The following is a 13,440-nucleotide window of genomic DNA, read 5'->3' as shown; positions in this document are numbered from 1 at the left end:
ACCGTTTGGTAGAGGCCAATATTTCAAAATATGTGGGGTCTGTTCTTAAAAAAACATTGATTTTTGTAATTAGTGCCCCAAGGAAATAAAATATATAAAGAATACATTTTTTCATTGCTTTTTTCTTGGTGAGGACGTTAATGTAGACACCCCGAAACAGTAGGTGGCGGTGTGCACGGTTTGAGCTGCGCTACAGAAGAAGAAGAAGAAGAAGAAGAAGAAGAAGGAGGAGGAGGAGGAGGAGGAAGTGGGATGTAAACAACACCTGAGTCCAGAGTTGACTGTGTGTGTTTCGGGGTGAGAGACTGTTTACTATGAAGCTGGCTCACCGCTGGGTGCTTGTATGGGAGACTGTGGGTCCACGACGTGTCGCTAAGTTTTCTTCATATGGTTTTACTTTCGCTTAGAAGGGTGAACATGTGAAAATAAGCTTACAAATGACTTGCAGACATTCTTTTCCGGCCATGTAGTCTAAAATCTCTGGCCTAAATCAATTTTGAGGGAATATTTGCGGAATGTTGGCAGAAATGTCGGAGTGGTGTAACCGTAAAAACTTGATGCCAAATAGTTAAAGTTGCTTAAAACAGATGAAGTTATCAATAAAACACCCTATCAGCTAGTTTGGCATAATCTTACATTAGTACTATTTACTAGTAAATAAAAGTAATGGAACACCATTGCTCTGAATATTGTAAATGATTTGGGGAGTTTTGTAGGTCAAGTCAACTTGATGAAGTGTCAAAGCGGTATAAACCCCATTCAAGGAGCCATTTTGGTAATAGTGTGCAAGAAAACCACGTGACAGGAAGTGATATCTTATACCATTGCTTGCCATGCCATCCAGTGTAGTTATATTGTTGGGTCATGTGTGTCTAATGTGTTTAGGGCTGAGCACAATAATTAGTGTGGAACTCCTTGTCTAACTTTAGTGTGGACAGAGGACTCATTGTTAACAAGTACTAACTGAAATCGATCTAATAAATAGAACTTAAACCAGCTTAATGTGGTTCCTTTTATGCCAGTGAAGTGTCTGTCTCTGTCATAGGATGTGATGGTCAATGGTATCAAATGCAGCACTCAGGTCTAACAAGACCAGGACAGAGAGAAGTCCTCTGCCTGTCAACAACTTAATATATGTGCATAATTTCATAGTGCCGCAGAATTAAGTGGATGAACTGTGACACCTTCTGTGGAACATGAACTGTCCAATCCAATAATTCAGTAATGGTAGAAATTATAGATTCAAATTTAAATCTTCAATTTCAGAATAATAGTATAATAATTTTCCCCCAGTGGATGCCACTTTGAAGCAGGGAGAAAGTGGCTCGTCATAGGGCATGAGTGAACACTGATCCTGTTGATAGAGCCAATTACATTGCAAAGAGACGTGAAAGATGGTTTTCTCACGCTAAATAGAAACATGCGTGTGAAAGAATGAGAGTGAGTGTTACACTGTGTCCTAAAAGCAAGCAAAGCAACCGTCAGCGACAGAATCAGTGTTGGACGGTCCTGACCGGTCATGAGAGACGCTGCATGCTGTTTTGAGCTGAACGTTTGTCGGACAGCTGATTTCTATTACTGTCACTTTGAAAGTGCTGTAAGAGATGCGGCTCCACCAGCTGATTGGTGGTTTGTTTCCATGGTGACAGCAACAGAGGTGCGTGTCTGACGGACTGAGTGTGGACAGAGAGCGGCTGATGTTGTGCTGTGAGATGATTCTTGTCGTCAGATGATCTTTCTACACTGAAACAAACTAAAACAAGTTCAGTTGATCTTGTTGACTGTTGTGCTTAATTTTCAACCAACAGTGGCCTTTGACTGTAGAAGCAGTCAACTGGTTAGTGTCAATTGGAGTAACCAGTATTTCTCAAAAAATGTGATAATATACAGAAAAAATAATGTGGAATAAAATTTAACAATCTATTGCAGTATTAGAACATGGTTTTTAAACATTTTTTACATAGTTTGTCAAAGAAACAAGGTGCAAATGTCCCACTCAATATTGTAGAACCGCATGAAATTTAAATTTAGAGATAAGCCTAATCAAATCTATCTTAATGTGAAATTTTAAAATGAAGTAATTCTTGTTATAAGTACACTTAGATACACATGAGGTGAATAAGATATTTAAGATTTAATCATTTTGTGGTTTCACCATTTGACATCTTCAGACACATTGAGTCATACCTTTGTAAAAAAATGGTGCAAATGTCATAGATGGTTGTTTTGTATTTAACAAACATGATGCATGCTTTTTTTTTTTTTTTTTTCCCCAACTTTATTTATAGAACATTTTAGACAGACAGTGTGATGTACAGCACAAGAAACAAAAATACAGAATGATGCATGCTTTTAAAACAAGTTATCAAGCTCATCATGCCAACCCTCATTTGTCACAGTGAGCCTGTAAATAGGCTCTAACTTCACAGACCACAGCCTGTTCGTTGTACCGGCCCCAGAGTGGCCCTGGTAGGAACCCTGCCGGCTGATGCACAGAGTATGGGGTTTAAGAAAAACTGTTTTATGCTGCCCGTTAAGGTCCCAGATGACTGAGGTAAGCCATCAGCAGTGGGGAGAGGTGTCCGGCCAGGGCAGTGTGGATCTGTGGGTCCTCCAGTCCTCCCAGCTACGGGTGGAGATTCTGACGCTGGGGGCCATCATCAGGTCTGTGTGCAGCAGGGGGAAGGATGGACGGCTGGAAGATGTAGTCCTGGGCTACGATGACCTGGAAGGTAGGAAGGAAAATAATAGTTTACTTCTGTATGCAACGCTAGACTTCATCAGGAAGAATCCACTAAATAAAATGGTTCGACTTTAGGATAACCAGGCTTCATCCTGCCCCACCCCACCACCCCACTGGGCTCAGGGGCAGCTTCATCCTGCCCCACCCCACCACCCCACTGGGCTCAGGGGCAGCTTCATCCTGCCCCACCCCACCACCCCACTGGGCTCAGGGGCAGCTTCATCCCACAGGCCATAAGCTTGTTGAATCATCACTGAACACCTTGCTGCTCCTGATACACTTTCCCTTTGTGTACATCCCTGTCCATATTCATTACTTCTGTTTTATACTTCACAGTGCACACTATATATTCATCTTGTTCGCGAGCTGTTTACCACCTGCAGTCTTTTTATTTCTGTTTTACATTTATTTTATATATATGGTTGGAGCCCCGTTGGAGGAAGCCGGAGATCTGAGGTTTTCATTGGCAGGAGTGACTTCACTGTAACTTGTCTTGATGTGTGTGTTGTCAGGTTACCTGTCAGATAAGCGGTACCTGGGCGCTGTGGTGGGCCGTGTGGCCAACAGGATCTCACGGGGACGCTTTGTAGTGGAGGGCAGAGAGTACCAACTAGACATCAACAATGGCCCTAATGCACTACATGGAGGGCTGAAAGGCTTCAATAAGGTGAGACTAAGTCAGTATGTGTTTGTGTTTCATCAACACGAATGAGGCAGATGGCAGCAGTTTCTGTAGAACGCAGAACCCACTGGTTTTCCCTCTTCCGCAGGGAATTTAGGGTTTGTAAATGAAGTCATAATGCATTGCTAAAGACTCAAAGTATCTCATTGTATTATTTCATTTGAGACACCTCTTAATATTATATAATATGCTTTTGCTTGTTTTCATACAAAGAAGAACACATAAGGAAATACAGGAAATGAAATGACCATCTGTCCAAATGGGATATTCTGGCATGCCACACTTTGCACAGAAACTATGACAATGAATGTCCAGACAGCATCTATCTCCATAATATCTATAATACCTATAATCCATAATGGGGTTGTTTGCTCCGTTGTTCTCACTCGTCCACAGAAGCAGACCTAAAGCCAACAGTGCCTGGTGTAACTGAACACTGAATTTTGTGCATTAATCCATGTGGAACAAGCATGGTTCCCTAGAAGCGGCTCTCTGAGGTTGTGTTTAGGCAGAGCGCTGCTTTGAGCTTCACCCTGAGAGGAACACAAATATTTCTACCAAATGTCATTGCAATCCATCCAACAGCTAATATTTCACTCAAAACCTCAAATGTCAGCCTCATGGCAGTGCCACAGGAAAAGGCTGATTAAAGTCAGAGGGAGCCATCTGGGGACAATGAATGACTGCATCAAATGGTGTGCCAATCCATCACGTGGACGCTGAGATATTAACCAGAGATGAGAACATTTTGAGAACATTTGAACACCTGCTGTGGCGCTAGAGGAAAACTCAGGGGATAACCACAGTTAGTTTGATTCCTCCCCCGGTGACCATGAATGTGCATTTATTTCAGTCTGGGTCAGAGTGGTAGACTCACACTGCCATGCCAAGCCTGTAACCAAAAAACCTAAAGGTTTGAACAGTCAGTTGGAAGTCATTGCCTCTGTATGTACAATTCACAGGTGGCACAGTGACACCGAGCACGTGTCTGATGTCTGCCAGCGATACGCTGGTTAAACGGAGAAGACGCCGTTGATGACATTCTGACCGTTGGTTTAGTTTTGAAGCAACAGTCCGCTCACTCAGCCTGAGGGCTAAGCTCTACATGGCATCGGCCAATTACCGACAATTCAGTTAGACACTTCAACAACCACACGCACACACACACACACACACACACACACACTCATTTGTTTGTGTCACAAGTCCAGTGGCTTTTCATTTGCTGATCTAATTCAGATCAAGCTGTCCCAAGAGGCTAAAACAAAGACACTTTTTATTGCACTGCTTGAGGTGATTTAGTGCACGTCACATGGGGATGTTTCAAGCTCAGAGAAGAGAGACGGATTCCATGGATGTGTCCCCATCACATGTCCCCATGTGTCCCCATCACATGTCCCCATGTGTCCCCATCAGCAACTAAAATGGATGATCGTAGCACGGACCTGTTGACTTATCAAACGCACGTTTTTGCCCAGCAGCTGGCCCTCCGGACTGATAAAATGAAAAAACTTCAATGGGTTGTTGATTTCCATTGACATTGTTTCCATGCAATACTGTGTGAAGAGGTCGTTGTCACGTATTTCTGTGAGATCAGGTTGAGATATTCACTTCACAAAGTCATATTAGTCAAAAAGAAAAGACAACATATAATCCTGTGTGCTCGTACTGTGCTGTGCAGGATGTATCCTTGTGTTTGTGTCTCCAGGCCATCTGGCTTGCCACTGCAGTGGAAGGTGGTGTTCAGCTGAGTCTCACAAGTCCAGATGGAGACCAGGGTTATCCTGGAGAGGTCCAGGTCTCTGTCTCCTACACCCTACAGGTAATCACACCTGGCTCATAACTTCACAGCTCTGAAGCATTCCAACATTTTTCTACTTTTCCACCTGTTTTCTCTCAGCTGGAATGAGCTGGGAAGAGTTTTGACCAACGAATCATCGGATTTAATGAGCCCCAAAGCACCTGTTTGGTCAGCACAGAGCTCTGGAAACCAAACAGCTTTTAGCGCAACAAAACAACCTTGGACTAAAAAGTTCCCCGATCTGATAGAAGTTGAGTCTTTCCAATATTTGTCATATAAATTAGGAGCAAGGCCTCTTGTGTTTCCTTTGTCTGACATATTGCATAACGCCATGTTGAGTCTGTTGGCACTAGTTTAATTGCTCCGTTGAATCCATTGAGTTGAAACAGACTTGTCAGACTTCATAAAATAGAAAATTCCACAGTTTTACAGCCCTTTTTACGGACATCTAATTGATTTTTCACATGAATAAATGGTTTGCGGAGTCGTGGCACTAATCAGTAAGATCTGAGTTGTGTGTTCAGGGGGAAACACTGACTGCTGAATACAGAGCCCGGTCTACCAAAACCACCCCCATCAACCTCACCAACCACTCTTACTTCAACCTGGCTGGGCAGGTAAGACCGCATGATCAGCTGTACCATCATCTAAGTTTCGATCCAAGCCAGTGTTACAGTCATGGACACTGGCTTCTCAGCTCATTTGTCTCCCTGCTGTGATTCACACAATACTGAGTATGATTGTCTTGTCCTCTGTTGACAGATTCATTAGCCATTAACCAGATATCTCTGTTTTTCTTTATCATTTAAATCGTGCTTGTGTGTGTACCCCATCATTCAAACTCCTTTCACGTTTATTATTGTGCACTCAAAGGAATTTCAGTCATAGTGGTTTGTTTATTCATTTTAAGAATGGCCTTTAGCTGTTTTTCAAATGAACTCTGTGTGTGTGTGTGTGTGTGTGTGTGTGTGTGTGTGTGTGTGTGTGTGTGTGTGTGTGTGTGTAGGGTGCAGCAGATATCTACGACCATCACGTGTCCATCAGTGCTGAGTCCTACCTGCCTGTGGATGACACATCAATTCCTACAGGTCAGATTCACCTTCACACAATGTTCTTTAATTCTTACATATGTTTGCCGTCATGCCACCGGTGATGCACAGTGTGTGAGGATGAACATTTCCTGTGTAGCTTCACGCTCGGTTAGACAAACTTTCTCATTACTCCACAATTAGCCTGGTTTCCCTTGGTGACGGAGGAGCTAATGACTGCTTATTTATATCCCAGACTCCACCTCGGGGGCTGGCAGGACTTTAAAACATGGAGTCACTTCTGTGTCATACACCGTTAAAAGTGGGGGGGCTCTACTCGGGTCCTGCCAAGCCGGTCCAGCCTCTTTTCCCAGCCTCTGTGCTGTCTGTTTGTGGGGGGGGCTGTGTGACATCCTTCACTCACCTCTGACTGTCTCTGTGATCGCTCATTGGAAATGATGGGAGCTGAGCACAGAGTAGAGCCGTTGTCAGAGAGCAGGAGGAGACTGAGCGGAGGGGGGGGCAGGCTGACTGTGTCGCCTAGTGACAGGAGGGCTGAAGGCTTCTACAGCATCAGAGCTGAGCCTGCTCCCAAACCTGACCCCTAACCTGGGCCCTCTCTGATCAACACATGCACAGATCACCTTTTAAATCCGTGTCGCAGCGCTGCACAGACAGATGGTCTGGCACAATGCTGTGGATGATGAAACAGTGAAACCTTCTGTATTGATTTAGTTCCACTTTGCCTTGAAACATTCATTTGGACAACACACAATGGCATGATGATGATGTCACCACAATACCACGCCACTGACAGTCTGTAAACCATAAGAGTGAATTCTTTGCAGAACCAAACATTCTGGGTGTAAGATAGTGTTCCATTAATGTCATGTGTCCTTTATAGCCAATGACTGACAGCACAGATGAATAATGTGTCAAAGCACACGTTCCTGTATTTTCTGTATGCCGTACATAAGAGTGACAACCAGCCAGTCAGAGCAGACGTAAATCAGACACTGTGGAAGTCCTGTTCAGGCTGGAAGAGCTGTTTGGAGATAAAACCTGTGTTTTAATAATCACAGAGGAAAAGTGTGAACTCTCTTCAGCGGTACGCAATCAGTAACCTGGTCTATCCACAGGAGAGATCAGAGGAGTGGAGGGCACACCCTTTGACCTCAGGAAGCCTGTTCTGATCTCCTCTAGGCTGAAGGAAGTTCCAGGTCCAGGGTTTGACCACAACTTCTGTCTGTCATCACCTGGAGACACCTGGACAGAGAGACCTGCTGCCAGGTTTGCTGCACAAGTCATTTAGTCCCAAACACACTTCCATACTACTCCACACACACACACACACACACACACACACACACACACACACACACACACACACCACTGTCTTTGATAAAGTCTGGAAGGAAAACTGTTTCAGAGTGGTGCACCCAGCCAGTGGGCGTGTTCTAGAGGTTTCTTCCAGCCAACCAGGAGTCCAGTTCTACACCGCCAACTTCCTGGATGGCTCTATGACAGGAAAGGGTGGGGCTAGATACAGGAAGCACAGCTCCTTCTGCTTGGAGACTCAGAATTGGCCTGATGCAGTCAATCAGGTATGATGTTGATGGACAGAAAGCTGCTGCTTGGAGTGATTTACTGTGAACTGTTGTTGGGTTTGATTCTGTTATCAAGAAGGTTGAATTTGCATTTTTTTTTTTTGTGAATGAAGCTTAACTCATGATCCAATAATACACTAAAAGTATTAGTACATGGTTTGTTATGCTGATGCCTGTTAGCTGATGCCTTTCAACGTTTATTATTGTGCACTCAAAGGAATTTCAGTCATAGTGGTTTGTTTATTCATTTTAAGAATGGCCTTTAGCTGTTTTTGCAAATTAACTGTGTGTGTGTGTGTGTGTGTGTGTGTGTGTGTGTGTGTGTGTGTGTGTGTGCGTGCGTGTGCGTTCAGCCTTCGTTTCCTGACTGTCTTCTGCGTCCTGGTGAGGACTACCACCATGTCACACGCTTCACCTTCACCACCGTGTGATGTGACCTCTACCTAGGGAAGGACCAAAAAGAAGAAAACTGGAAGTGAACGAGTAGAAAATGAAATGCACTAACGCGTCACTTGTATGTATCAATGTTCACGGTGTGTAGTCCGGTACAATCATGTTTCCTACATTTCAGCGACCAGTGCCTTGTACTACAAGTTTGGTTTTGAATAGAATAACTGTGGGGCAGTGACATGATCATCTCAGGCCAACCTGACCAGACACTGTTAGTTAGAATGTGATTTCTGATGCCATGCCATGCTATTCTTACTTTAAGCACAAATGGAATAAAGAGCTCACTCACTCCAGTTGGTTGGTGCCATCTGTTCCACTAAGTGTTTTTTTTAGCATCCGATTAGTCCCTGTCCATTGATTGACTGTTGTCCATCTGTCCTATTTATGCAGTATTCAGAGTTAGACAGAAGTCAGACTGTTAGTTATGTTATGTAACCTTGCACTTTAACTGAGTGTGCTCAGCACCGTTACACAGACTGAACTATTCCCAGAACATTAGGTGAGAACAGGTTTGGGTGAAAGGACATCGTACCACTCGGCATGGTGTGCTGCCATGGCAACCTCTACTCATCACTCAGAGAGGCTTTCAACAGCTGAGAAGAAGTTATGAGGCTCAGTGGCCCAGAGTTGGAGAGAAGAACAGAAGTGGGATCAGACGCTGGCTGGCCTCAACAGTCAGCATCATGACTCTGCAGCTGGATTTCCTGCAGGGAGGACTGAAGGCTCTGGTTCACACGGTTCACACTGTCACAGATCCAGAAAGACCAACACTGACCTCTTAGGTAAGCTCAGGTTTGTTGATTTGCTTCCTACCATAAACATTTTGTTAATCCATAAGGAGGACTGTGATGTTATCACACATTCCTCCTGTTCATACTGGCCACTAAAACATCCCTTCCTAATGTTCTTTCAATCTACGTGATGGGTAAAAAATCCACAGTCAGTCTTTTGTTCAAGTTGGAGTTAAATTGGTGGAGTGCCCCTTTTTCACTGCACCTCCAGGTGAGTCAGTCTAAATTCAGCCCACGCTCGCTCACTCTGGGCAGATTCAGCCGTTCCTGCTGCAGGACTCAGGCAGTGGATTGGTGTCCTCTGTTTGGTGTGTTTCAGCCAAACATGGAAACTTTAGCACGAAGGGATGCAGATCTCAAATGTCATTGAATTGGATCCTACGTGTAACAGTCAAATTGACTGTCCACAGTGAAAATCACACGACAGCAGAGCTGTAATTTTTAACTTGGCAGTAGCAGCTTATTTTGAAGTGTGATTCCCTGAACTCTGGCTTGGACAGAGAGAGAGAGACAAAACAAAGAGCAATCAAAATACTAACAGGAGCTATAGTGCCGCCAATAGGAATATGACTAATAATTACCAATATAGTAACATGGAGAAACATGACATGCCTTATATCCCAGTCTGATGAACTTCTGGATGGAGATATTCAAACTGCTTCCAAACATACTGGGGGTAGAGATAAAACCTGACCCAGTATCAGTCACCCTGGGAGTATCAGAAGGGTCTTGCAGACGGCAGGTGGCTCAACAGCACATCTTATGTGCTTCTCACTGGTTCATTCAAGTTCATTGTTCTTTTCTGGAGGAAGAGAGCAGTGCCGACTGTTAACCTCTGGTTAACTGAGCTGAGGGCCGGGAGCGGGGGGGTTGTACTCTGTGCTGTGAAGACTAGTTCTCATGTTGATAACTGAGTAGTCCACTGCACAGTCATTGTAAACTGTGATGTCTAGTTCTCTAGTAGTATGTTTCTCTTTTAATCCTGGCTTTATCCTGGCTTGGTTAGGGAACCAAAGGACTGAAATTTACCAGTCCAAGCCCAAATACTGGGCCAACTGAGATGGATCAGGTTGCATAGATACTGTTCAGTCACTCAATGTTGTGTCTCTATGTGAAATACTGTGGTTAAACAACAAGAAACTCGCAAATGTAACATAGAATCATCAAACCAGATAAAATCAAGGCAGACAAACAGAACCAGCTCTGGTGCATTCCTCTGACACCATCAGTTTCTCATGGACAGGCTCCATCAGTGAGTTTTGGGTGGCCCGTGGTATGCAGCCACTGACCTCCTCCTAACTCTCGATTGGCTTTGTCATCTGCATTGTTTAAGATCTCCCAACTGCTGCAGCATGCATGTCGGTGCTGGGAACACAAATGTGTCAGCATCATCAATAAGGGCACTCATCAAAAGTTATCACGCGATGCATCACATGGTCAACATGGTCACACAAACACATCATCACGTTGTGTTCTGTGTTCTGCTTCCCCTTCAGTTGTCAGACCTCCCTGAGCCTCTGTCCCGATGCCAAACCAGTGCACTGCACTTTGGTCATGTTTTCTTCTTGGCTCGATGTGCCACTAAAACCTCTTCAGCATAATCAATTCACTTGACTCAGAGAAGAAGTCTGAATGTCTGATTTCACACTTCATCCTTGCCACTACAGTCTCAAGCATGTAAATGTGGACGTGCTTGCGCTGTAGTTGTGGCTGCACAGATTCTCTGATACATCATGCACATAGATGGTGTTTTATCTTGCTGCTTACTGTCCTCATTTGATTTGAATTGATCTGATATTTCCAGAAACAGCTAACCTCAGCATTACATCTACATTAGCTCAGCCATATTCATCCATTCCGATCATTGCTGGCAATGTTATTATGACATGCATTCTGGCCATAGGGGTATGCTATTTTATTTATTCTAGTTGGCGTATCATTTTGCTAGTCATGCTACATATTTGTTGCTTTCTGCTAATCGTACATATTTATTGCATTCCACTAACTGCTATATATTGTGCGTTCTGAGGAGCTGTCTTTCAGATTCATTGCATTCTGCTAATTGCACATCTTATTCAAGCTACATCAGGTCATTGCTGACCTGACCTGACCTGATATGGAGTGATGTCACAATGGGGTCTAATCCAAGACTTGTTTTTAACTTTCCTATTGTCAGCACATTAATCTTAGTCTCTCTTGATTAAAATAATGTTCACTTATTTTACTTTCCTGACACTGCCACTATCCCCACTATCTGCTACTTACTGTACAACAGCTGACAGTCTTAATAATACATGATTATTGATTTACAGAGCTCTTACACTGGAAACTAGAAGAATGCGATCATTTACACGAATCAGTGCCAAGAATGTAGGTGTAAATCTATCCAAAGGACAGTGCATGCCTTAAAAAAGAACATTTAAAAGAAGGAATGATATGAAGGGAGAGAGAGCCTGCAGCAGGGAACAGAAAAGTGATGAGGTGGTGAGTGGGAGGGAGAGCCTGGCCTGTAGCTAAGAGAAAGACAGTGGGGCTGTGCATGAATCATGTTAAACAGCACTGGAAACAAACTGCACTAGAAGCAAGAAAATTCAGCTGTTCTTTATTACAGAACGAAGGTACAAAGAAACGTGTCTTATCTCCAATGAGCGGAGATCATGCTGGACTAAAGAAGTTCATCTCACCAACTGATCGGTGCTTACGTTCTTAATTTCAGCTCTATTTTAAGAACAACAGCTTGTCACCCCGTATCATCAGCCCTCCAGATGACATGGTTTGTGTGGATGCTGCACTGCCAGACATCAACTGTGTCACTGTGCTGACGTTTTAGCTCACTGAGTAGACCACCTATCCTCACTGCCTGTCCGGTAATAGCAGAGAGACAATGCAGTCAAGAAGATGGAGCCAGATCTTAATTTCCGAGTAAATATGTCAGCTGGACAGAAACATGACAGAATGCTATGCTGTTCCATGTCTGCTAGATGTTAAGGGGGGAATCATTTTCCAACAAGGTTGTGTACACCAGGCTGTGTACAGCGTTAGGCCAGTATGGACATGACTGAAAACAAGATTTGCAATATGAATAAGAATATTGCCATTGCCCATACTGTCACACACAGAGATATACAAAATCACATATAGCAATCAGCTTGATGTTTAATGCATGAACTGTAACACTAGTCTGCATTCAATACACAAAACCCTTAATGTATAGTACCTTGTTTTGCTAGTTTTTAATCTCTAGCTGCACTGAATAATTCATTTTAAACATTTTGTAAAACATTAACAGACACATACAAACATACACTCATGTTTTTACCAAAAAAGAGACAAATTAACAAAGTAAAGATGAATTTGATCATCATCGTCATCATCATCATCATTATTATGGCAGTTTTTCTATGCATATACTAATATTGTTATGGCGAATTCTTTTGGCCATGATAATCACATGATTAACCCCTTACTGCCTGAATTTATTTACAATGATATAAAAAAATGTATTATTTGTGTTTTTGCATTCAAGCAGATGCTAAATGAAGTGGAGATTGTTCACATAGCATAGGCTAGTGCAATATAATAATAGTATAATAAAATATATATGTACATACGGATAGAATATATATATATATTTATTTATGTATGTATGCATCTATGTATATATAATGTATACATAGAATATGCATCAACCAGCATTAGTGGGATGCAGAGGCCACCTCAGATGCATCAAGACCGGAAGAGGTTTGAGGCGAATTCGCGACAACAGGCAACAAGGGGTTAAAGTGTGATATCGTGACAGCCCCACTCTGTGGGCTGCTCCAGTGGAGCTGCTCACTGGTCTGCAGATCAGAGCAGGATTCCATGGGGCAGCCTCAGGTGTGACTGTGTGGAGCTGTGGGAGTGCCATCAGGCTGTTCCTGAAACAGAGAGGCCTGGCTCTTAGTGACATGGGAGGAAGAGACGAGAGAGATGTGCTGCTGACAGTGAGGAACTCCTGTTGGCGGTGATCACCTTCAATCCAGTGTTTTAGACCAACTGTTGCCCAGTACTGCGTGCCCCCTTCTCTTCCCCATAGTTCAGTTTAGTATCGAAAAACAAATAAAACATTTGTTTCCTTTCAGTTCTGGTCAATATCCTGTAAGCGTGAAATCATATGGACTGACAAGTCACCTCAGGTGCCACCAGGCTGCTGAGCAGATCACCAAAAGCCTGGAGGTCAGAAGATCCTTGAGGTGCTTTGACTCAGGGTTCATTGGTATTTTGGCTCAGGTCATTACATGGTACATTATTGCACATGTGCTTTGGTTTAGATCAGGTTCCAAATCCATGGAAAGCAGT

At 43.4% G+C, this 13,440-nt stretch overlaps 1 protein-coding gene across 1 annotated transcript; it reads left to right on the top strand.

Moving 5' to 3' along the window:
- The first annotated feature begins 234 nt into the window (after positions 1–234).
- Positions 235–8,604, top strand: galm (galactose mutarotase). The gene is made up of 9 exons (XM_070841025.1): positions 235–297; positions 2,539–2,732; positions 3,256–3,410; positions 5,134–5,247; positions 5,751–5,843; positions 6,233–6,314; positions 7,394–7,544; positions 7,684–7,858; positions 8,215–8,604. Exons 2-9 carry the CDS (start codon positions 2,546–2,548, stop codon positions 8,290–8,292), a joined length of 1,035 nt encoding a protein of 344 aa, XP_070697126.1. The 5' UTR covers positions 235–297; positions 2,539–2,545; the 3' UTR covers positions 8,293–8,604.
- Positions 8,605–13,440: the final 4,836 nt, after the last annotated feature.

This window comes from Pempheris klunzingeri, chromosome 12 (assembly GCF_042242105.1).
Source record: "Pempheris klunzingeri isolate RE-2024b chromosome 12, fPemKlu1.hap1, whole genome shotgun sequence".
In the NCBI taxonomy this organism is placed as follows: Eukaryota; Metazoa; Chordata; class Actinopteri; order Acropomatiformes; family Pempheridae; genus Pempheris; species Pempheris klunzingeri.
The sequence above is the reverse complement of the archived record's forward strand: the minus strand, read 5'-3'. Positions and strand labels throughout refer to the sequence as shown.

What these genes read in the sequence shown, in the direction of transcription:
- galm (XM_070841025.1), top strand. Translation starts at nt 2,546, where the DNA reads ATGACTGAGGTAAGCCATCAGCAGTGGGGAGAGGTGTCCGGCCAGGGC. An exon ending in GGGCTACGATGACCTGGAAG is followed by an intron (nt 2,733 to 3,255) that starts GTAGGAAGGAAA and finishes GTGTGTTGTCAG; the next exon opens with GTTACCTGTCAGATAAGCGG. An exon ending in ACTTCAACCTGGCTGGGCAG is followed by an intron (nt 5,844 to 6,232) that starts GTAAGACCGCAT and finishes GTGTGTGTGTAG; the next exon opens with GGTGCAGCAGATATCTACGA.